General features: G+C 41.7%; 1 protein-coding gene across 2 annotated transcripts; it reads left to right on the top strand.

Annotated features, from left to right (window-relative positions):
* The first annotated feature begins 2744 nt into the window (after positions 1-2744).
* Positions 2745-25356, top strand: hmgcra (3-hydroxy-3-methylglutaryl-CoA reductase a). 2 transcript variants are annotated; one of them, XM_084054960.1, is made up of 20 exons: positions 2745-2886; positions 6470-6655; positions 7265-7376; positions 7909-7996; positions 8432-8516; positions 9457-9562; positions 10919-11025; positions 11810-11926; positions 12601-12761; positions 14103-14386; positions 15443-15636; positions 17398-17592; positions 18115-18273; positions 18877-19034; positions 19873-19978; positions 20609-20779; positions 21242-21382; positions 22121-22279; positions 22996-23150; positions 23813-25356. In XM_084054960.1, the coding sequence occupies exons 2-20, from the start codon at positions 6491-6493 to the stop codon at positions 23868-23870; spliced, it is 2721 nt and encodes a 906-aa protein (XP_083911086.1). In that variant the 5' UTR covers positions 2745-2886; positions 6470-6490; the 3' UTR covers positions 23871-25356. The 2 variants fall into 2 exon arrangements, with proteins under 2 accessions (XP_083911086.1, XP_083911085.1); XM_084054959.1 differs by having other exon boundaries at positions 2745-2890.
* Positions 25357-25631: the final 275 nt, after the last annotated feature.

Here is a 25631-nt window from a genome sequence, read left to right as displayed (position 1 = left end):
TCGACTATTTTCAAATAGCCGCTTAAAGTGGTTAAGCTGATTTTGATGATATGATATGTACCAATGTGTGGGGACCCCCTCCTTCAAGGACCCCATGTGCAAAGTACAGAATTGGAACAACGTAAAAAATTAAGCTGATAAATGGGTACTCATATCCTGATTGGCTGAAATGTTGCAACCCACCTGAAAATTCTGTTTTAAAAGAGCTGGAGAGACAGGAGACTCATGTTACTGAACAAACACTATATGACAATGATTACTATCATCATACAGTGCTGCCTTTAACCTTATAACATTTGTTTTGTTTGTTTTAACCAAAATATAGGCTAATATCTAAATATTGAATCAAGCAACTTAAAAACTGTCTGGGTTGCGCGCACACACACACACACACACACACACACACACACACACACACACACTCACACTCACACTCACACACACACACACACACACACACACACACACACACACACACACACACACACACACACACTCACACTCACACTCACACTCACACTCACACACACACACACACACACACACACACACACACACACACACACACACACACACACACACACACACACACAGCCAGAGTAGACGTTAAAATGATCCCAGGAGTACTCAAAAGTGAAGTACCCCTTTAGCCGTAAGAACACTGGTGCCTTGTGAGACATTTTCACTTCTGGCTATTTGCTTGGCATTGACAGTCTAGACTAATCATCCGTTAGCATATCGTGGCCTTGAAGCACAAAGGGCGTATGTGACATTTGTGGCGAAACTGACTTTCATATACGCATCTATGAGATGCTAAAATAATATTATACTTTTTAATGTAAATGCGTTGGTTCAACGCTGTTGTTTGTGCTTTATAGATGAAGTGGATTGGATTGGATTGGATAATAATTTTACTTTTTAAAATAAAGGCATGGTCGGTATCATGTCACTATGATCTAGTATCATGCCAGTATCATGTCAGTATTATGGTCAATATCATGGTATCATGACAGTAAGACTTCAAAGTATTCCTGTTTTGCCCAGATTTCCCATGGGCTAGTGCCCACTCTTCCGAGGTCTGGTGGCCACTCTGTTTTGGTGCCCACATTTCCCGAGTTTTACCTAGTGGCCAGGATGTTGGTGCATCCTTCCTGTTACCGTCAGCATCATGCCAGTACGTCCGTATCATGTCAGTATCATGTCAGTATCATGGTCAGTGTCATGGTCAGTATCATGGTAAATTATGTCAGTATCATGGTCAGTATCATGTCAGTATCATGGTCAGTGTCATGGTCAGTAGGGCAATCATGGTCAGTATCATGTCAGTATCATGGTCAGTATCATGGTCAGTATCATGGTCAGTGTCATGGTCAGTATCATGTCAGTATCATGGTCAGTATCATGGTCAGTATCATGGTCAGTGTCATGGTCAGCATCATGTCAGTATCATGTCAGTATCATGGTCAGCATCATGTCAGTATCATGGTCAGTATCATGGTCAGTAAAATGTCAATATCATGGTCAGTATCATGGTCAGTAAAATGTCAGTATCATGGTCATTATCATGTCAGTATCATGTCAGTATCATGTCAGTATCATGGTCAGTATCATGTCAGTATCATGGTCAGTACACAGCTCTTAACCACGATGAAAAAGTTTGTTTAAAAAGAAAACAACGTTTCGACAGTGACGTCTTCCTCAGGATCATGTAGGCCTACACTCATTACTCACATGGGAGTATCCTCAATCTACCCATCCGCATGGGTGGGGTGGATAATTACCCATTACTGACAAGTGACCGACATACTATTTCAGTGACAGTGAATTGTGCACGTTTTTTTTTTCATCGTTTCATTATTCATATTAAATATTAAATATATAACAACAATATACAAAAAATACATATTTCTGGGAGGCTCTGAGAAATATAAATATATCGTAGCAAATGGGAAAACAACCACAACAGTAGGAAACATAAAACTAACTGGATCAAGAACTCTCCAGGGTAATACAGGAGGGGACCAATTACCAGAACTCATTTGTGAAGAGCTCTTGGACAAGAGGCTGCACAAGGAAACAACATCACTTTGTGTCGTCTGTCTGCTTGACACGTTTTATCAATGCTTTTTAATAATATTACAAACAGTATCATGGTCAGTATATGTTAGTATCATGGTCAGTATCATGTCAGTATCATGGTCAGTAGCCTATCATGTCAGTATGTCAGTATCATGTCAGTATCATGTCAGTATCATGGTCAGTCAGTATCATGGTCAGTATGACCACATCTATATACAATTATAGATAGATTGCTTAAATATGTTTGTTTAATAATTAATTAATTATTACTATCAATGAAAAGTTAGTGTTTTTCTCTCCTGTAAAATTCATAAAATGTCACTTATAGGCCCTTACACTTCAAACCCTCAATATGATCATTTAACAAAACCCTCATCTGCATCATCACGTTCAAACACAAACCAATGATTAACCTATAAGTGTGGTGGTGGACTAGTGAGTGGTACGTTGAAAATGTGGCTTCATGTGTTTCTATGCATCACGAGATCACGCGTCCATCCTATAGCCACGGCCCTCTCGGAGCGTTGCCGGGGCTACGGCACTCTGATTGGCCGGGAGCGCGCGTGACGCAGAGCCATGCCATCCCAGGCAGAGAGTGCAGCTGATAGTACCGGTGACTGTCTCTCTTCCTCTCTCTCTCTCTCTCTCTCTCTCCGCCGCAGAGGGACAGTGCACATCATTTAATTACTATAATAATCATCTAAATGCATCAATAAGATCTAAATAATATGTGCACTGATCCCTGGTGTTGATCTTTAGCTACAGTCTCTGGAATCTGGATTTATAAGCATCACATTTCTGACTTCTGTAGGTAAGTGACTTCTGTCTTTTCAACCTATTCGATTGTTTGTGACTTGACTGCTTAAAGGAGTAGTTCACCCAAAATATTACTTATTTCCTATCAATTACACACCCCATGAATCATTGAATTCATGGAGTTTTTTTTTGTTTTTGTCGCTATCCTAAGCCAATATAAGACCCTACGTATCCGGCAGGAGACACAAAGGAGACTCTTTCTGTCTCCTACCGGATACATTAGGGTCTTCATTATTATCATCAAATTATTGTCTTAGGATATAGCGACAAAAACAAAAACAATTGTCATTAATTCAATGCTTCATGGAGTGTGTTATTGATAAGAAATAACTCGGGGTGAACTGCTCACTTAGCTTTGGCTATTCAAAAATAGCAGATCTACAAGCTCATAGCACAGCACCGAGTGCTGCACTATGAGCTTGTAGATCTGCTATTTTTTGAAAAATCTTGAAAATGTGTGCAGATCTTTTGAATATATTTTTAAAGAGAACATTTTAAACTCAAATCTTTGCTTCTGCATGGGGGTCCCTGGCACAAAATATTTTCAGATGGGGGTCCGCGGCCAAATGTATATCAATATAGGGGTCCTTGGCATGAAAAAGGTGAAAACCACTGTTATGGATGATTATTTGGTGAGCCCAGCTACTGTATAGGTGGTTTTAGATGGTTTACATTTTAGTTAGATTAGTAGAATATAATGATTACATTAATTAATCATGTCCTACTCCCCCGATCGTTGGAGCTGAGTGGATCAGTAACACCTTCGCACTATGCAGTATAATATACTGTAGTGTAAACGACAGTGGTGTAAAGTAACTAAGTACCTTTACTCAAGTACTGTACTTAAGTACAATTTTGAGGGACTTTTATTTTATTTTGTCTATACTTTTACTTCTACTCCACTACATCTCAGAGGCAAATATTGTACTTTTACTCACTACAATTATTTGAAAACTTTAATACTAGTTACTTTGCAGATATACATTATTTCATTATGAAACATACATTAACCACTTTATCCCTATTTATACCTAGGCTGTTTGAAAATAGCAGATCTACAAGCTCACAACGAAAAATAAAATAGATACAAATCAATAAAGTAATTGAATGAATGACAGTCAAGGTAATGCATTTGCTGTGCATGCCTTTGCAGTGTCAGCCTGCAGGGGTCTGTCTGGCACTAGTGATGATGCTTGATTGCCTCATCTTTTGCTCATTATTATTCATTGACCTGAAATTATAGTGATATTAATATCAATTAGTAATATGATGTAGTAATGTTTTTGCATATCACTTAAAAGCAAATTTAAAAAATGCCTTCATCATATAAAAGCAAACACCTTACTGTACATTAAGGTGTTTTGGGGGAGGTCCTAAAAGTTAGCTTCATCCTATATTAGGCTACTAGTAGTCTATGTAAATGTAACTTATAACTAAAATTTTTCAAATAAATTAGTAAAACAGTCAAACAAATTGAAATATTTGCCTCTGAGGTGGAGTGGGGTGGAACTACCGTATAAAGTATTGAAAAATGGACATACTCAAGCAAAGTACCACAAAAGTAGAGTACTTGAGTAAATGTTCTTAGTTGTTTTCCCCCATTGTTGAATGTGGAACATACTTGTCATAGCTGAGGTGTGACAGACACCAGGAGCTATAGGCTTGGCCAACCTGAATCATGGTATCTCTGACTCAGCTGTGAGCTTATAGAAGAATGCTTTATAATTGTGGTGGGATAGGCAGTGGTGGAAAAAGTACTCAAATGTTTTACTTAAGTAAAAGTATCTATACTGCAATGTAGAAGTACTCTGTTACAAGTAAAAGTCCGGAATTCAAAATGTACTTAAAAAAAAAATCACACCCTGTGTGAAGGTAGCGGCGCCTTTGATACATTTTGTCATCGATATGTGTTTATAATGTGTTTATAGCCATGTGTCACGTGAAGCTTGACCAATCACTTTGTTGACGGGTCTGACCAATCAGAACGTTGACGGGTCTGACCAATCAGAACGTTGACGGGTCTGACCAATCAGAACGTTGACGGTGAACACGGACAAAGTCAGGTATAGAGCAGGATCCGCTAGCGCCGCTAAAAAGCATTGGTATCAAAATGTACTTAAAGTACCAAAAGTAAAAGTTCCTACATTTTTGAAAATAGCTGATCTACAAGTTCACAAGGTTTCGCGATGCAACGCGTTGTGAGCTTGAACAATATTTGCCTCTGAAATGTGGTGGAGTAGAAGTAAAAGTATAGACAATTGGAAATACTCCAGTAAAGTAAAAGTACCTCAAAATTGTACTTAAGTACAGTACTTGAGTAAATGTACTAGTTACTTTACACCACTGGGGATAGGCTTACTGATATCTAATATCATCTCATAGAAGAATGCTTTATAACGGTGGTGGGCTAGGCCTACTGATACATAATTGAACCGCTTCAGAGTGAAACTGTGTATGTCCAAAACTGCTGCTTCTGTGTTCCAATGGATCCAATGTAGTTGTTATTATTTAGTCACAAGCTCTTGTTGATACTTAAATAGGTTCAGTATTTATAAAAACAGAAAAAGTTGAAAAATGGAGATACAAGGTTTCTGCCCGACAGCAATGATACGAGCTAGGGTTCACTAAGGGTGCCCGTTGGGAACGCATACCATTCTGTCAGGTGGAAACCTGTCCAAAACTGTCACTTAGGCTCTATGCACAGCAGCCATATTATCACTTCCTTCACAGGTGTTACCAATGATACTAATGAAGGCTCTGTTCCATTTAGTGTAGCACAGTAGTTCTCAGATTTTTGAATTTCAGATTTCCAATGCTTTTGTGAGATGCTGTAGTATGATCAAGTTGGGCATTCATTTACAAAGAAAACACAAACAAAATATGGAGTTTCTGCCCGACAACAACGTTATGCAATACCCGTTGTACCTGTTGTCAGAGTACTTAGTGCTGTACCCATTATCATTGTACTTGGAGGCCAGTCTGTGACGTCATATTGATGACACCAAGGATCAGACAGACAGACAGATTTTGGGTTTTGTTGGTTCTGGACGAATGCTGGACTGACCAAACTCTGTGATACACACACCAAGTTTGAAGTAGATCGGTCGGACAGTGGTCCTCGAGATATGCACAAGACAGACAGACAGACAGACAGACAGACAGACAGACAGACAGACAGACAGACAGACAGGGGTTTCATACATTTATAGATACTAATAATGATAATAATAATAGGGTAGGCTACTGTTCCCACCACTGGTATTTAGTATGAATGACAAGGCTTAGCATCATCACACTGTATATCCAGGTGTGTAATAGGTCAAGTGAAAGCATTATGTATGTATTTATTAATATACTTTATTAGTTTCACCATGAGGTTATGAAAACAGTCAGAACCCCCTCAACACCTTTTTAAGTCCAAAAATCAGAGTACTTCTTACACTTGTGTGCTGGTTTATCCAACAACGCAGCTCATGCTAACTAAACTAACTGTACGTGTGTGTGTGTGTGTGTGTGTGTGTGTGTGTGTGTGTGTGTGTGTGTGTGCGCGCGCACGCGCCCGTTTCTATGACAGCCGGAACGACTGCTAGCCACCATGTTGACAGGTCTGTTCCGCATGCACGGCCTGATGGTAGCCTCCCATCCCTGGGAGGTCATCGTCGGCACGGTAACGCTCACCATCTGCATGATGTCCATGAACATGTTCACCGGCAACGACCAGATCTGCGGCTGGAACTTTGACTGCCAGAAAACAGAGGAGGTAAGAATCACTGAGTCAGCTTTATTGTCATATCATCAATGATTCATCATCACACGCAGGGCTGTTGCAAATCATGACATTTTACTTGACAAGTGATTGTCATGCAAATGATTGTGATTAATGATGATTCAATTGTGGTTTTGGCATCACCAGGGACCAATCACTTGCTTGCACATGATGACATGATTCTAAATACAAGGACAGACTCTGATTTGATCAATGACCCACTACACACAATACAGACTCTGATTTGATCAATGACCCACTACACACAATATCATGGTGGAAAGTAACTAAGTACATTTACTCAATTACTGTACTTGAGTACAATTATTTTGGTATTTTTACTTTACTCTACAAAGTAGTAGATCTGCTATTTTTAAAATATTTGTATACATTTGAAAACTTGTGAAATTGGGACATTCTGCATTAAGAGTACTTTCTACTTTTGTTACTTTAAGTACATTTTGATGCCAATACTTTTGTACTTTTACCCCCCAAACAAAATTATTCCGGACTTTTACTTGTAGCAGAGTATTTCTACATTGCAATGTACTTCTTCCAACCACTGGTAACAACGGACCGATCTTTGGGTGTTTTTTTTTCCAGCAAATGTTGAGCAGTGACATCATCATCCTGACCATCACGCGGTGCATCGCCATCGTCTACATTTACTTCCAGTTCCAGAACCTCCGACAGCTTGGATCCAAATACATTCTGGGTGAGTAGAGCGGCCACTCTCACGTCTACCCTGGCTTTGAACCGGGGGTGTTCAACAGGGGGTCCGGGACCCCTAGGGGGTGCTCAGAGTTACTACATGGGGGGGCCGCCAAATCTTTGTGTGATAGGATTTGTTTTTAACCACTTGAACCCTCCTAGCACACTATTCTGAGGAGAACTTCGTTTCGAGAAATTCGTTAAATGTCTGAAAATACACATTAACATCAATCCAACATACACTGATGACAGTGCTGTCAAACAAGTCTGTGAAGCTACCAGATAGCTTCACAGACTTGTACACACAAACCTTTTTCAAATCTATGAAAAAGTTTGTATGTACAAGCTAGACAATTTTATACAATATTTAGTGGGGGATCCCTACTTCATCTCTCTCCCAGCTAAGGGGTCCTTGGGCTGAAAAACGTTGAAGACCCCTGCTTTAAACACTTAAGCCCTGTTTTATGTTGTATATCGGTGGCGCCAAAATCAAAATCTTCAGTATGTATCTAAAGTGTGTCTCTCTCTTTCTGCAGGTATTGCTGGGCTGTTCACCATCTTCTCTAGTTTTGTGTTCAGCACCGTGGTCATTCACTTCCTGGACAAGGAACTTACTGGCCTCAAGTATGTACTGTACACATTTACAAATACTTTCAATAGGACTGGGCAATACAGTATAATGATATTACATCAATTATTATATCAATATCGTGATATAAGACTAGATATTGTTTGGGATTTTGGATATCCTAATCTCATAATACTGCAAAGTGTTGTGTTTTCTTGGTTTTAATCACTTAAGCCTTGCTTTAGAGCAACAGTAGGTGATTTTAGAGCTTATACATCTGCAATGTTTGAAAAATTAAATGAAACTATCGTCACAATACAATATTGTGTTCACAAAATCGATAGAGGTATTTTGGGGGCAAGAAAACATATTGTGATATTTGATTTAGTGTCCATATTGCCCAGCCCTGCTCTCAAGACCTTTGTCCTTCCTTTGAAACACACACACACACACAAAAAAATGTAATATTCGTTTTGTTGTGTTTTGTCCAGTGAGGCTTTGCCATTCTTCCTGCTTCTCATCGACCTCTCCAAAGCGTGTGCCCTCGCTAAGTTCGCCTTGAGCTCCAACTCCCAGGTACAGTCTAACTGACCTCTCTCGTCTTTGTCAAGTTCATTTGCTTTATAGATTAGACCACGAAAAATGTGTTGTCATTCCTTTCTGCTGAATGAGATATTCTGGATCCAATAAACAATAAATAAAGTGCCAGGTTTTAAAGGTTTTTAAATGTACTTTTCTTCCACCATCATACGATGGTGGAAGAAAAGTACATTTTAAAACATTACGAGCATGATCCATTGAGCAGATTCTGGATCCAACCCTGTTTCTGGGTTAAGTGTCTTGCTCAGGGACATTTACCTACCTACAGTATGCTGAGCGAGACCGGGAGATGAACCAGTGACCTGATTCCAGGTCACTGACTGCCTCTCTAGCCGCTAAGCCCCCAGATAACAACAACAAAGAGTTAACCGGCACTAGTCCTTAACTACATTCATGCCCTTGAAATATTGTCAATATTCAATGGCAGAAAGTAAATAAAGCGCCACAAAAAAGTGGAGAGTCCTAGGCAAAAACAATAGAGGAAGGAGACTATCTTGTATGCCTTCAAACAGCTATTTTAAAAAAAGAATTGTTTAGGAAAATGAACAAACGATTGGCTCAAAACCTTGAAGACTACTCAGCAATGTGTTTCGAGTATGATAACTCTTCCTCAGGCAGCAATTATACTGTGGTCTCCCATAATTGTTTTTGCAGAAAGTAACTTAATACATTTACTCAAGTGCTGTACTTTGAGTACAATGTTGAGGAACTTTGCTTTACCTATTTCCATTTTTTCAATACTTTATACTACAAACATATAGTCATTTGTACTCAAATAACTACAATTATTTGAAAACTTAAGTTATAAGTTGCTTTGTAGATTTAGATTATTATTACAAATAATTTGTTAACCTCTATTTGATCAAATACTGCCATGATTATGACCTGGGTATATTTGCGTTCCTCTTGTGTTCAGGATGAGGTGCGGGACAACATAGCTCGTGGCATGGCGGTGCTGGGGCCCACCTTCACGCTGGATGCCTTGGTGGAGTGCTTGGTGATCGGGGTGGGAACCATGTCAGGTAACAGACACAACCATTCTGTTAGATCTGAAACCAAAACCTGATTTATACATACTTGTCTGAGGCAGTGGTGGGAAAAGTACTCAACTTCTTTAATTAAGTAAAAGTACCAATACTGCAATATAGAAATACTCTGTTACAAGTAAAAGTCCAGAATTCAAAATTGACTTGAGTAAAAGTACAAAGGTTTTGGCATCAAAATGTACTTCAAAAGTAAAAGTACTAAAATATTTGAAAATAGCAGATCTACAAGCTCACAACGCGTCGCGATGCGTCGCGTTGTGAGCTTGTAGATCGGCTATTTTCAAATAGCCTATGTATGTATGTTTCATAATATCATAATGTATATCTGAAAAGTAACTAGTAACTAAAGTTTTCAAATAATTGTAGTGGAGTAAAAGTAAAAGTATTGGAAATTGGAAATACTCAAGTAAAGTACAAAGACCTCAAAATTGTACTTAAGTACAGTACTTAAGTAAATGTACTTAGTTACTTTCCACCACTGGTCTGAGCTTACCTGCCGTCGCTGTCTGCAGAAAACCTTGTTTCGTGAATCAATGCCCTACATCTTGTCGGGCAAAAGTTGCAAAAATAGCCCCAGACATAGCCAGGTCACGGTGCACACTCTTAGTCCATAGCAGTGGTCTGTTCTTCCTCAGTCTGCTATCCAGAAATATCAGACCTGCACTTACGGCAGGCCCTCTTACGGGCTGTAAGCAGGGAGTGTTGGGCGGGTGGAGTTGGGGCGAATGCTCTACGTCCTCCTGTTAGGGGCTCCTCACTGGCAGGTGAGTCAGTAGGATACAACAGCAGTGACAATACACACACAAACAAATGTGTGGAGAGGAATTCATTGGCAGAATGACTAAATTGGGGAGAAAAAAAGAAAGAAAAAAAAGAAGAAATATCAGACCTATCAGAATCAAGTATTCAACCAAGCCGTGTTATAACGTGTGATATCCCTGTGCTGTGCTGTATGTTGTAGGTGTCAGACAGTTGGAGAGCATGTGTTAAAAACATGTATGTTGTATGTTGTAGGTGTCAGACAGTTGGAGAGCATGTGTTAAAAACATGTATGTTGTATGTTGTAGGTGTCAGACAGTTGGAGAGCATGTGTTAAAAACATGTATGTTGTATGTTGTAGGTGTCAGACAGTTGCAGAGCATGTGTTAAAAACATGTATGTTGTATGTTGTAGGTGTCAGACAGTTGGAGAGCATGTGTTAAAAACATGTATGTTGTATGTTGTAGGTGTCAGACAGTTGCAGAGCATGTGTTAACAACATGTATGTTGTATGTTGTAGGTGTCAGACAGTTGCAGAGCATGTGTTAACAACATGTATGTTGTATGTTGCAGGTGTCAGACAGTTGGAGATCATGTGCTGTTTCGGCTGCATGTCCGTCTTGGCAAACTACTTTGTTTTCATGACCTTCTTCCCTGCCTGCGTCTCACTGGTGCTGGAGGTAAGCATGGATCTGTAGATCAGTGTTACTCAACATTGTTAACAGTTGTCAAGGAGTTTGATATGCATCAGGGATGAGGCCCCCATTTAATAAATGTTTTATCTCTGGTATAATCCTTTACGTAACTTTGAGAGTGTATTAATGATTCCATTGGTACACTCTCTGAGTTACAGAACCTTAACGGTCCATTTGGTTCCTAACAATCAATCATTTAGGTGCGGACCCCCTGCAACGCCCTCAAGGACCCCTGGGGGTCCGCGGACCACACAGTGTTCTATACTGGTGTCACCCGGCGAAAATAGCCGAACCACACGCTTCATAACGCATCGCGCTGCGACCTGTTGTGACAGGTTGTGGGCTTGTAGATCGGTTAACTTAGTTCTCCTCTGACCCACCTATAATAACGTGGCCAAAACACGGATGCCAGGGTTAGTTGGGACTTATATGTATATAGTCTCTGTCAGGTGGAAACCTCATATGTCCAAAACTGCTACCTTTTAAGGATTCAAATTCCAAAACACCAAAAGTAGCAGATCTACAAGCTCAAAAAGCGTCGCTTTGTTTCAAGCTTGTAGATCTGCTACTTTCGATGCTTTTGAGTGATAGTGTAGAAGTATGATCAAGTAGGACATTAATTCGGGGAAAAACACAACAAGTTAGAATATGGAGATAGGATAGTTTCTGCCCGACAACAACGATATGTGTGTAAGCGTTGACATGTGATGTGTGTGTGTGTGTGTGTGTGTGTGTGTGTGTGTGTGTGTGTGTGTTTTGCTCTGCACAGCTGTCCAGAGAGAGCCAGGGAGGTCATCCTATCTGGCAGCTCAGTCATTTCTCCAGAGTCATGGAGGAAGAGGACAACAAACCAAACCCCGTCACCCAGAGAGTCAAGATGATCATGGTAGGAGAGGTTCATACATGATGCTCCATATCCTCGCTTTTTAGCTACAGTACATTATTATTTAGTCACAGGCTCTTGTTAATTATTTTTCATTGATTCAACATTCATGAAAACCCACAGACACCACTTTCACTTAAAAACATTTTCAAAAATTTAGAAAAAAATAGCAGATCGACATGCTGTGAACCCAAATTGATATTTGGCCGCGGACGCCCATCTGAAAATAGTTTGTGCCAGGGGCCCCCAGAAGAGAAGATATTTCTTAAAAATAAATCAAAATTGTTTTGAAAATGTTCAAAAAAAACTTTTTTTAATAGCCAAAGTATAAAATATGGTTAAAGTGGTTAAAATGATTGTGAGGCTATTAACACATTTTGCTGGGGACCCCCTGGAACCACCCCAAGGTCCCCTGGGGGTCACCTTCTCACCACTTTGAGAACCAATGGTCTAGCCAACACCAACTTGGGACTCCTGAATCGTTGCTATATCTAGCATCAGGGCCTTGAGCTCCACAGTGTTGCTATAGCTAAGCTGTCGTGCCACAGTGCATCTACGTAGGTGATGCGCTTGGCGTAAAAAGAAATGCCATTCATAAAATCACTGTCTTAAAATGTTGATGTCCTCACAAGTATAGTAATACAAACCTGTGTGTGTGTGTGTGTGTGTCTCTCCAGTCTTTCGGTCTGGTCATGGTACACGCCCACAGCCGTTGGATCGCGGAGCCTCTGTCCATCAACACCACGGTGGACGTCCCCCAGGTGGGCATGAGCCTGGACCACCACTCCCCCAAGAGGATCGAACCCGAGGGACCCCTGTGGCAGTTCTACATGGCCAGGTAACTGTGACACAGGGACCACTGAAACCCCAGCATCTGGAATTCTGGGGGAAAACTCTCGCAGAAAATAGCAGACCGACAAGCGTTGTACCGTGTTGTGAGCTTGTCGATCGGCTATTTTCAGCGAAGATAATTAATGACGGGTGAAAACAGAAAAGTAGTGTAGTCTCGAGGGACTCCGCTCAACAACATGCTGTATGGGGTTTAAGTGGTTTCAATTGAGGCGTTTCGGTTGGGGGAGAGAGACAGGAAAAGAACATATACCGAATCTTAGTTGGGGAGTTGACGTGGCTTAGACCGGATTACACTGGTCAGGTCGGAACAAAGACCACGCTTTACCTCCGTGTGCCTGGTGACACAAGGTTACATGAGCCCTAGTGTCAATATTATTCACTGCATGTCATAATATAGGCGAACATTCTGCGAAAATAGATCGACAAGATCACAGTGTATCGTAACGCAAAGCTTGTAGGTACTGTCATGGAATTCTGGATCAATCAGCAATTGATGAGGCAAATAGGAGTCGAGACAATTATTCTAGGTGGTGATGGCTATGCTTTATGTACATGATATCATGGGGAGAAGTACAATAACACTCATGTCAGTGGTACAGTAGTTCTGCCAAGAGGCACAAGTTTAGATCATAGTTATAATGCAGCTGCTTCAAGGACAGACTGAAGCATAACAAGATAGGCTGTAACATAAACAGTGGCTATCAGGCCTAGTGGATACATTTAGGCTCTTACAAGCTGCCAAATATAATGTTTTATATAAGTACAATAAGTGATTTAATATGTGGTAAAATATAAAGGTTAGATATAAGCAACCATAATAACAATATAGTATAAGGAATCATTCTTCTCCACTACCCATCAGCTTCAATTTGATAGTGTTCCATTTCCAATTTTGTCCATTCATTGTTTTTTGTTCCATCACTTCCAACTTCACCTGTATATCCTGTATCCTGTATGAGTTCTCCCTCCCTCCCTCCCAATTGGTATCCCAACCTGAACATACATTTTTCTGTTGACTAAAGAGCTGGAGAGACAGGGAGACCCTTGCCACTGAACAAACAGAAATTAGTACTATCGATTGATTGATTGATTGATTGATTGAATACTTAATTAGTCAGAAATGTAAACAGCATGTGGTACAGTAAGACATTAAGGCTGAAGGAAAACACCAAAAAAGTCCTGGGGACTTGTTTCCACCGTGGTCCTACTACAGTATCTGAATATACTGTATAGCTCTATTTAACACTTATGTTAACCAGAAAACATCACGTACATCACCTTTTAAAAGCCTCAAATGTAAACGGTGTGTAATCTTCGTGCTCCACAGAATGTTCACCATGGACATCGAGCAGGTCATCTGTCTGGGCCTGGCCCTGCTGCTGGCCATCAAGTACATCTTCTTTGAGCAAGTGGAGATGGAGTCCACCCTGTCGCTGAAGAACCCCATGACCATGTCCACCCCGGCCGCGGCCGCCCGCCGCGCTAACCCCGACGACTCCTGCTGCCGCAAAGAGCCCCTGGCGGCCCCCCAGACCCTCTCCCCCGCCTCTGCCCAGAAGGCTGCGACGGCCACCCCACCACCACCGGCCCCCGCCACCAAAGAAGAGAAAGGTATGGATGACTAAAGCCTGATTTATGCGGTGTATCGCGCTGAAAAGAACGGGATCTTTCCAGTAAGTGACACCTTTGTGCGATCGATCATCCAATATACAGTATAATATCCTAGAACAGTGGTTCTCAAACTTTTTCATGTCAAGGACCCCCAAAATGATATGTATTTGGCCGCGGACCCCCATCTAAAAATATTTTGTTCCAGGGACCCCCAGAAGCAAAGATTTGAGTTTCAAATTTTCGCTTTAAAAAATATATATTCAAAGATTTGCACAAATATTCATTTTTCCCCAAAAAAATAGCAGATCTACAAGCTCATAGCGCGGCACTCGGTGCCGCGCTATGAGCTTGTAGATCTGCTATTTTTGAATAGCCAAAGTATAAAAGGTCATAATTATTCTGATGCTATATTTACACATTTTGCTGGGTACCCCCTGGAACCCCCTCAAGTACCCCTGGGGGTCCCCGGACCCCACTTTGTCTATCGCAAGCCTCCTCCCTGTTTTGACGCCGGTAGATGTGATGGGAACGGTCGGACAACGGCAAATGCAGGCAAAAGTTGTAAACGCGGCCGCTCGGTTCGATTGGGTTAGCGTGAAGTGTCCTTGAGCAAGACACTGAACCCCTCGCTGCTCCCAGTGAGCAGTTTGGTGCCTTGCATGGTTTCCTCCACCGTACTGTAGATGGGTGAATGGGTGAATGTAATGCACGTTGTAAAGCGCTTTGGATAAATACGCTATAAATGCACCATTTCATCTCTGTCGGGAGGAAACCTCCAGTGTCCAAAACTGTTAAAAAGTAGCAGATCGACTTGCTCAAAACGCAATACTTTTGTGTGACGTTGTACTATGACAAGCAGGGCATTAATCTATGAAAAAACACAAAATGTTTCTGCCTGACAGCAATGATTTCATGCTTTTTTGCTGAAGATCTTAACTGTTTAAAACATTCCCGGTTGTTAAATTGTCTCATGCGCTGCTCCTCCACAAAATATGATATTATCCCACCTCCTGTTTTCAACGCTTTTTTTTCCCTCTCTCCTCATGTATTTCCTAGATGAGATGATCAGGCCTCTGCCGTCCCTGGTGACCGTCAAGCCTCGAAGCAGCAGCATGTTTGTGGTCGGGGATGGTGACATGGAGACCCCCTCCACCGGCCCACCAGCTGCAGAGACAACGCCCCCCAAGCCCATCATCCCATCCACACCCAGACTTACGGAGGAGTGTTTGGCTATCCTCAAAAACCCAGAGGTAACCCCCCCCACTACACACACACACACACACACACACACACACACACACACACACACATTTGGAATCATTTTACATTTCCAAACATAAAACTTGTCTCTCTTCTGGGGGTCCCTGGCACAAAACATTTTCAGATAGGGGGGTCCGCGGCCAAATACAATGCAATTTTGGGGGGGTCCTTCACATGAAAAGGTTTGAGAACCACTGGGCTAGTGGTTAAGATGTGTGGCTTTAGGCTTTAGGTTGTGACAGCACCAGCCAGTAACACTTTCTCACAACAACAGCCGCCACAGCAGCCTCAAGGCTGTGTTCTGTAAGCAGGTTTTAATGAGCTTGGCCTCCACTCTCTCTGTGAGGCTCAGCCTATTAGCTATTAGTACAGGACACTAATAGATAAGACATCTTAAAGGTGCAGGACACTAAATGGATAAGACGCCTCACGCCACTGGCCTGCCCTGCACTCTGCGGCACGTCTTCAACGTCTTAAAAAGTTGCAGGGAAACAAATCCACGTGCAGGCAGCCACGCGGCTAGAAAGCATGCGGCGTACCAAAGTATTCTACTATACAGGAAGAATCCTATGCAGACAGTAAGAACACTGTAAAAAGAGATTGTGTTCTTTTAAAGCTGCATTCCATAACTGCATTCCATAAGGTTTTGTAGAGAATTGTTATGTTGAAACTTGTGACCTCTACAAAATTGCTACCCTGCGCGCATACGCTGCTCTGATTGTTTGGCAACGTCCACCAATTTGACAGAGCAACTTTCACTTGTAGTTGAGTCATTCGCAAACAGGAAACACTACCCTTCCTCTTTGTCTGGCTTACTTGTTGTTAACTAGTTGTACGAAGTCTTGTTTTATTGTTGTACTGTTTTATTGGATCTTGTTTAGTCGATAGACTTTTTGTCTTAGCTCGTGCTCATTTGATTTTGCTATTTTGTCTCATCTGTTTAAGAAAGTAGGTAGCTGATATATAGCACTTTTACCGTAGTGCTAGGTATACTCTTGGTTGCTTGTTTTTGCAGGAAATGCACTTAAGACTTCTGGTGATTAGTAGTTTCGTTCCCTACCTATGTTAAATGCACTTATTGTAAGTCGCTTTGGATAAAAGCGTTTGCTAAATGACTGTAATGTAATGTAATTTGCAGTGGTGGAAAAAGTACTTCTTTACTCAAGTAAAAGTGCTAATACTGCAATATAAAAATACTCTGTTACAAGTAAAAGTCCATAATTCAAAATTGACTTGAATAAAAGTACAAAAGTATTGGCATCAAAATGTATACAAAGTACCAAAAGTAAAAGTACTAAAATGTTTGAAAATAGCAGATCTACAAGCTCACAGCGCGTCGCGATGCGACGGGTTGTGAGCTTGTAGATCGGCTATTTTCAAATAGCCTAGGTATAAAATAGGGCTGAAGTGGTTAATGTTTCATAATATCATAATTTATATCTGAAAAGTAACTAGTATCTAAAGTTTTCAAATAATTGTAGTGGAGTAAAAGTACAATATTCGAGATGTAGTGGAGTAGAAGTAAAAGTATAGACAATTGGAAATACTCCAGTACTACTTGAGTAAATGTGGTGTAAAGTTACTTTACACCAGTGGTAATTTGACCAGGAGTATCTATACTTTGACTCAACTACTGGGGGTCAAGTACTTTGTCCACCACTGCCAGGAAGGTTGGACTTCAAGTTTAGTGTCAAATCTGGACCATTGCATCTTGGGTAATGATTGAGCCACGTGTCTCCTCCTACCTGCAGATGGGGGCGGGGTTCCTGAGCGATGCCGAGGTGATGCTGCTGGTGAACTGTAAGCACATCCCGTCCTACAAGCTGGAGGCCATGATGGAGAAGCCGGAGCGAGGGGTCGCCATCCGCAGACAGATGGTGTCGGCCAAGCTGCCGTCCCCGTCCGCACTGTCCACCCTGCCCTACACCCACTACGACTACTCCAAGGTGAGGACAAACGCACCATCAGAGCCCAACCGATGTCACCCATTTTCAACCTTCCCTTCATATAATTGGTCTTCAATTTCCATCTACTCGCTCTGTGTCTCATTGGGTTGGCTGTGGACAGTTCAGAAACCTGCCTGCCTACCAATAACATGGGGATTCCAAGTTGAAAGAAACAGCCTTTCTCTATGGAAAGTTAGCATGCTGAAATAGCAATTATTTTTATTAATAAAAAAACGCAAAAATCTTGTTTGAAATGACCAAACCTGTTTGCCGATGATGTCACTGGTAGGCAGGTTTCTGAACTGTCCATAGCTCTCCTCTGAGACACAGAGTGAGTAGACAGAAATGGTGCCATCTTATAATGAGCTAGTGAGGGCCAAATATGAAGATAGGCTGAAAATGGGTGAACTGTGGTCTTATAAGGTTGTCCGTTTGTAAGACCTCAAAATAAAACCATTTACATGCCAAAGTTTCTTTGTTGTAAACGTTGGCTTGATGTAAACGTTGCTTTCTTGTCGCCAGGTGATGGGTACCTGCTGCGAGAACGTGATTGGTTACATGCCGGTGCCGGTGGGCGTGGCCGGACCGCTCCACCTGGACGGGAAGCAGTTCCAGGTTCCCATGGCGACCACGGAGGGCTGCCTGGTGGCCAGCACCAACCGCGGCTGTCGAGCGATAGCTGTGAGTGCCTCTTTACAGAGACGTGAACCACTACGGGATATTTCACTTCAAACATCTTTGGGGTCATTTTAACGTCTACCCAGGCTTTTTAAGTTGCTTGATTCAGTATTTAGATATTATCAGACACACCCCTTCCTATACAAACCCATTGTAACTTCAAACTCCATTTTAACCAGGTTAGATTAACTGAAAACACCCGTCCTTGGTTCTGGTGGCTGATATATGGATGAGGGGTTTGTCTTTTTTCAATAACTTTTTTCATTTATGTTTGACATTTTTTTGGGAAAGTAAAATAAAAAAAGTTTAAAAAAATAATAATAATGAAGAATGTAATTGAAAGAACACGAACCAATCACGAATTAGAAGGATAATATCAGTCACCAGAACCAAGGACGGATGTTTTCAATTAATCTAACCTGTTTGCGGATCTGCTACTTTTTGATACTTTTGTGTGACGCTGTAGTACGATCAAGTAGGGCGTTAATTTACGAAAAAACACAAAAAGTTAGAATACGGAGATAGGAGGTTTCTGCCCGACAACGGCGATATATTATATAACTCTATGATAATCATGCTGTTTCCCCTCGCCCTCGTGTTTTCCAGCTGGGAGGCGGAGCCCACAGTCGTATCCTGGGTGACGGCATGACGCGCGGCCCCGTGGTGCGGCTGCCCTCTGCGTGCCACGCTGCCGAGGTCAAGGCTTGGCTGGAGAGCATAGACGGATTCCAGGCCACCAAAGAGGCCTTCGACAACACCAGCAGGTAAGGGTTAAAAAAAAAAATCACACCTGTGTGAAGGTAGCGGCGCCTTTGATACATTTTGTCATCAATAAGTGTTTATAATGTGTTTATAGCCACGTGTCACGTGAAGCTTGACCAATCACTTTGTTGACGTGTCTGACCAATCAGAACGTTGACGCAAAAGCCAGGTATAGAGGGCTAATATCCGCTCTATACCTAAAGGTATAGAGCGGCTAGCGCCGCTAAAAAACGGAAACAAATACAAGTCAGGTTACTTGGCAAGTATGCAAGCATTGTCAAGCATTCAGCTACAAGCTCACAACGCGTTGCGATTCGACACGTTGTGAGCTTGTACATCAGCATAAATCTGGACATTTCATTGTGATACCGATAAATAGGAACTTAAAGTATACTACCGTACGTTAGTTCCATCGATCCATGCCAGAACACAATCGATTGATTGATCATTCAAATGAACGTGCTCCGAAAATGCACGCGGCCCACCCCTCTGACGGCTGCAGTGTTAAGTGGTCAGATGGTCATGGGTGGGCCATGAACGAGAAGAGGTTGGGAACCACTGGTATAGAGGTTGTGTTGGTGAATGATCAGGCCATGACACAGTTTGCCAGATAACTTCACTTTACATATAGCTCTCAGGAGAACAGCATAACCACAAATACGACAACGTCAGACTGATTAATCGATCCCCGAAATCCCCACACTCACAACACAGGGCAAGGCTAAACGAGCGCAGCACAATCGAACAGAGCAGCAGTCAGTGAGCAGTCAGTGAGACATAACAATAGACTATTTTTGAGATTTACTCTTACAGTAAGTGGTTGGTCGTTTTGTTTTGCAGGTTTGCTCGTCTTCAGAAGCTGCTGATCGGTCTGGCCGGTAGAAACCTGTACATACGCTTCCAGTCCAGGACGGGAGACGCCATGGGCATGAATATGATCTCTAAGGTTAGTTTGTCTGTGTGTGTGTGTGTGTGTGTGTGTGTGTGTGTGTGTGTGTGTGTGTGTGTGTGTGTGTGTGGGTGTGTGTGTGCGCATGTGCGTAGGGCAGTCACGATTACAAATTTAAGTTGACGATTGATTGTCACACAAATAATTGCGATTAACGATTTAATTGTGTTTTTGGTATTGAACATTGGAACATAAAAACACGGGGCATATAATGACAAATAACTTAAATATACAAAGAAAGTATTGACACAATTGTATACATAAATGTAACGTATAACGTATGTAATGTAAAAATAGCAGAAATAGCTGATCTACAAGCTTACGACGCGTTGTAAGCTTGTGGATGTGCTGTTTCTGCTTTTTTTAGTATTTGAAAATGTGTGAAAACATTTCTAAATGGAAACGATTATGAAAAATATTTGCGTAATAATTGTGACAGGCCTGCACGTGCGTGCGTTTCTATAATTCATGTTACAAGCATGCGTACATGTCACGATACACGAACTTCATACATGCGTACGTATGTATTCATACGTGAATGAATATTGAACGTTTTATGTTGTGTGTTGTGTGTTGTGTGTGTGTGTGTGTGTGTGTGTGTGTGTGTGTGTGTGTGTGTGTCTCCAGGGCACAGAGCAGGCTCTGGCCAGGATACAGGAACAGTTCCCAGAGCTGCAGGTGTTGGCGGTCAGCGGTAACTTTTGCACCGACAAGAAGCCGGCGGCCATCAACTGGATCCAAGGCCGGGGCAAGTCAGCCGTCTGCGAAGCCACCATCCCCGCCAAGGTCGTCCGAGAGGTAAAGACACCTTCATTTTCCACTAAAAGCTCAATTCATGGAGTACGGTTCTATTTCTTTGTTGTCGGGCAGAAACCTCTTATCTCTGTATTCTAACTTTTTGTTTTTTCATCAAAAGTAGCAGATCCACAAGCTTGTAAATTTGTTACTTTTCCTATTCCTGAATTTGAATCAATCATTTGAATCTCCATATTATCCAATCCATATCTCCATTTGAGCTTGTAGATCTGCTACTTTTGCTATTTTTGAATTTGAATCCATATTTTAATAATAAAAAAAATAGCTCACAACGGATGTTTTTGAAATTGAATCCTGAATAATAACAGTTTTGAACATACAGTATGAGGTTTCAACCCGACAGAGAGTGGTTATGATTAGCGACCAGCTATATGAGCTGTCAAAACGGGTTCAGCGGGGACCTGATCGCTTACTGTGCGCGCTTCTCGTCTTTCTCCCTCGCAGGTTTTGAAGACCACCACTGCAGCTATGGTGGACGTGAACATCAACAAGAACCTGGTGGGCTCGGCGATGGCCGGCAGCATCGGGGGCTTCAACGCCCACGCATCCAACCTGGTGGCCGCCATCTACATCGCCTGTGGACAGGTACTGTTCCAGCAGCACTTTTTCGTGGTGGTTAGTTACCACTCATTGTCTCCGCCAGGCCGAAGGCGTGGCCGAGACTATGATTTGCGATGCGACACGTTGTGAGCTTCTAGATCGGCTATTTTCAAATAGCCTATGTATAAAATAGGGCTAAAGTGGTTAATATATGTTTTATAATGTAATAATGTAATTTTAAACTTTCACATTGGCATGTTATAGCCCCATCAGGAGGCCGATTTTTGCAAAACAAACTTTGATATTGATATTGCCCAAACATCACTCTTCCAAAGTTTGCAGGAGTGCTCTGTTTCGAACAAAATGCCTCAAATCATGGACGCAGCGTCCGAAACTTTGAACTCACATTCCCACTAGGCAGAGGAAGAAATGCCACCCTTTTTACATTGTCCTGTTGAAATAAAATAGCAGTTCCAGGGGGATTCAAAAATAGCAGATACACAAGCTCATTGAAAAATCATGAAAATGTGTGCAAATCTTTGAATATACATACATAAATTGAATACATTTTTAACACAAATCTTTGCTTCTGGGGGTGCAAAACATTTTCAGATGGGGGGTCCGTGGCCAAATATATATAAATTTGGGGGGTCCTTGACTTTGCAATTTGAGAACCGCTACTCTAAGATGTATGACATAATATTGTATTACCTAATGCACGGCTTCAAAATGCAGTAGTTTGACTTGTATGCGCCCCCCCCCCCCCCCCCCCCCCCCCTCCAGGACCCAGCACAGTCGGTGGGCAGCAGTAACTGCATCACCCTCATGGAGTCATCAGGACCCACGGGGGAGGACCTGTATATCACCTGCACCATGCCCTCCATTGAACTGGGAACAGTGGGAGGAGGAACCAACCTGCCCCCACAGCAAGCCTGCCTACAGGTACACACACATACAGTAGCTTACACAAGCCTGTCTGCAGGTCATAATCACAATCAGCTTTATTGTCTAGGTGTAAAATGATTTTATTTAATGTTTGGTACTGGCTCAATCGTTCACTGTTTTCTTGAAACTTAGGAAGAATATAGATAGAAAACAAGGATAGCAACAAGCCAAATGTTCCTTATAGGTGTATAGGGGAAAATGAATACCGGTCAGGTGGGCACACTGGACATCTGGGCACACGAGTTTCTAGACAACTGGGCAATATATACACAAGCCTGTCGACAGATACACAGACCCAGCTTACATTCCAGCCATTTAGCTCAGTGAGTCAACCTTTATTATTTCAAGGACCCCCAGTTTTATCTCTTAGAGGCCAATAGCGTCCCCATTCTGGGGCAAACATTCTGTGAAAAAAAAGAAGCATTTTTGGTGAGGAGATTTTGTGTAGAGGGGAAAAAAAGGAGCGTACCAAGTCTAGAGCCCTGGGTGACCCCGGTCAACTAAGTATAGGGTCTACTAATTGGTTAAATGGCCATAACAGTGTTGACACTTTCACAGTTTAATTAACACTCAGGAACCTGGAAACTTTAGATAGATTCGCAGTCTGTCAAATCTGGTGGGATAAAAGTGTGTGTGGATTCCATTATGTTGGGGATGTTGTGCAGGCTGCCGGTGTGATAAAAGTGTGTTTGTTGTGTGTCTTTCTTTTGTAGATGCTGGGCGTACAGGGTGCCAGTCAGGAGTGCCCGGGTGAGAACGCGCGCCAGCTGGCCAGGGTGGTGTGTGGCACCGTGCTGGCCGGAGAGCTGTCACTCATGGCCGCTCTCGCCGCAGGCCACCTGGTCAAGAGTCACATGACACACAACAGGTAACAGCGGCGTTCATGTCATATATTGATATGTTGTTACTGTCGGGCAGAAACCTCTTATCTCCATATTTTAACTTTTTGTTTTTTTCGTAAATTAACGCCCCTGATCATCGTACTACAGCGTCACACGAATGCATCAAAGATCTACAAGCTCAAGGTTTTGAGCTTGTAGGGCTGCTACTTTAGCTACTTTTTTTATTTAAAATCTTGAAAAGTAACAGGATATGTGAGGTTTCCACACGACAGAGACCATTTGACTTATATTTAGTCTTCGTAACGTTTCAAATGTTGGGGAATCTGAATTTATTTAAAAAATTGGTTGAAAGGCACCATATACAGTACGTACATATAAATAGACATTCACAAAATTGTTGTTTTATGAATAATTGTCTAGTTTTGCAAGACACTGATGCACTGACGATTCTCAGTGTAATATTCCTTCTGTAGTTATGAGTTTCGTTGTATAGCCAGTTTCAAGCCATTATACACCTATTGTTCAGTAACAGTAGTTAGCGTGCCTGATGCAGTGCCCTGCCAGCCTCATCCTTATCTCTCTTACCTTTCTCTGTGATTACTATCAGAATATAGAGCTTTTTAATAATAAAAGTTTGTTTTATCTAAACAATATCACTTACAGAACTTTTAAATCATTTCTTCTACAGATCCAAGGCGAACTTGCAGGAGACCCCCGCAGGATCCTGCACCAACAAGGCCTCTTGAGACAGGACCCCCTCCCCCAAGGTTCACCCGCCGCCACCCACACGCACGAGCACCTTCTGATCCACGTGCACACGCATTCCACATGCGCACACATTGTGCCGACGCGGAGACGAACGATTTAAAAGGACAATGGATAAGAAAGATGTGCTGAACACGTTCAAACATTTTATTTTATTTTTATATTAAAAGGGACTTTATCTTTCACCGGCCCTGTTGAAGGGCCACTCCAAGTGCTTTATAAGAGACAGGCGTTGACCAATCATCATGCTGGAAATGGACTTGATGCACAAGATTGTCTGATCATGCCAATCAGAAAATTCTGCTGGGGAATTTTCAGATTCCGTTAATTATTTTTTTCTTTTTAAGCAGCTGACTATGAGCACTTAAATTACTGACTTGCATAATGTATTCCATTTTTTATTTTTGCTGTTATAAATGTCAGTTCCCTGGGAAACTTGGATCAAATGGATTGTTCTCTGAGCAAAGCATACTGTATAGCTTTTGGTCACATATTCCAATTATTTAATTGCCAAATACAGCCATTTCAATAGAGATATTCCGACGTGAACGTTGACAGCGCATACATAAAACGACGTCTGCGTCAAATTAAGAAGCAAATAACAAAATAACAATGCACATTTGTCATAGGTGAGCCGCCGAGTTGATTGTGAAATCATTGCAATGAGTCAGTATTTCTGCATGTATACTCTTTCTGACTCATCATCATCAGATCGCAACACAAGGCCATGAAGCTTCATATTAAAATAATTATCTGACATATGGTGCAATTTGTTGGCCAAAGGTCAATGTCACGGTTACTTAACAACAGATTGTCATACATAACTTCTGGATGATTGATCTTAGAAGGGTCCATTTGGTTCCCATTGTACACTCTCAGAGTAAAAGACCTGTAAGGCTCCATTTGGGAGCCCCCCTAAGGAACCATGGACCCCACTTTGAGAGCCACTGTCCTACATGACATGAGACGCATGATCTTAGCAGACATTGAATTTTGCCATTCCGTGGCTCAACTATGACACACGCCTCACGCCTTTGTTTCACAAAGGTGCCAATATGATAAGCTAAAAAATGTTATTGTTTACTGAATGACCGTAAAAGGGATGAATGAAATGAAATGTCAAGAGTTGTTTTTTTTGTCTCAGATGCTGTAAAATGGATGCAAAGTTGCATCATTTGTTGTGCTGTACTGTCTCTCCTGGTCGTTAACATGGAAGGAATGCGGGCAGTTTTTCATAGTGTGATGTCTAATTCATGCTCAGTTGTACGCCAAATGCCGTCCACCGAAAATAGCCGATCTACAAGCTTACAACGTATTGCGTCTGCCGCGCGTTGCGAGCTTGTAGATATTAGTAGATATTTTTGGCGAGCAACACCGGCGTATGATAAAGTATAAGTCCGGCTTCAGTCTCTTACTGCAGGTTTGTAGAAGTAATGGCAAATGTGAAGACTGAGCATGAGCAGAGAAACAGATGAAAATGAAAATAACTTTTTTTTTTGCATATATTTTTTGTGATATAGAGAATAAAAATTTACAATAAACAGCTGTACTCTTGATTTTTTGAGTTGTCACACATTGTAGGCTGCACAGTATATATGAAAAGAGTAACTTAACGCTGTATGGGACCTGAACCCCACTCAGCAAGGACATTATTTGACAGTACTTCAATACATTAAAAGTAAGTAAGTAATATTTGTTTAGTTAAAGCTCTATATTCTGATGTAATCATTGCTATAGAGTGT

The sequence above is a fragment of the Gymnoscopelus microlampas genome, assembly GCF_963454915.1.
Source record: "Gymnoscopelus microlampas genome assembly, chromosome: 4".
In the NCBI taxonomy this organism is placed as follows: domain Eukaryota; kingdom Metazoa; phylum Chordata; class Actinopteri; order Myctophiformes; family Myctophidae; genus Gymnoscopelus; species Gymnoscopelus microlampas.
This window is presented reverse-complemented; position numbering and strand designations above follow the sequence as displayed.

Bases quoted from the DNA above. Each gene is read 5' to 3' on its own strand.
- hmgcra (XM_084054960.1), top strand. From the start codon at position 6,491: ATGTTGACAGGTCTGTTCCGCATGCACGGCCTGATGGTAGCCTCCCAT. The intron at 7,377-7,908 runs GTGAGTAGAGCG...CTCTTTCTGCAG, and splicing joins TGGATCCAAATACATTCTGG to GTATTGCTGGGCTGTTCACC. The intron at 18,274-18,876 runs GTGAGTGCCTCT...CGTGTTTTCCAG, and splicing joins GCGGCTGTCGAGCGATAGCT to CTGGGAGGCGGAGCCCACAG.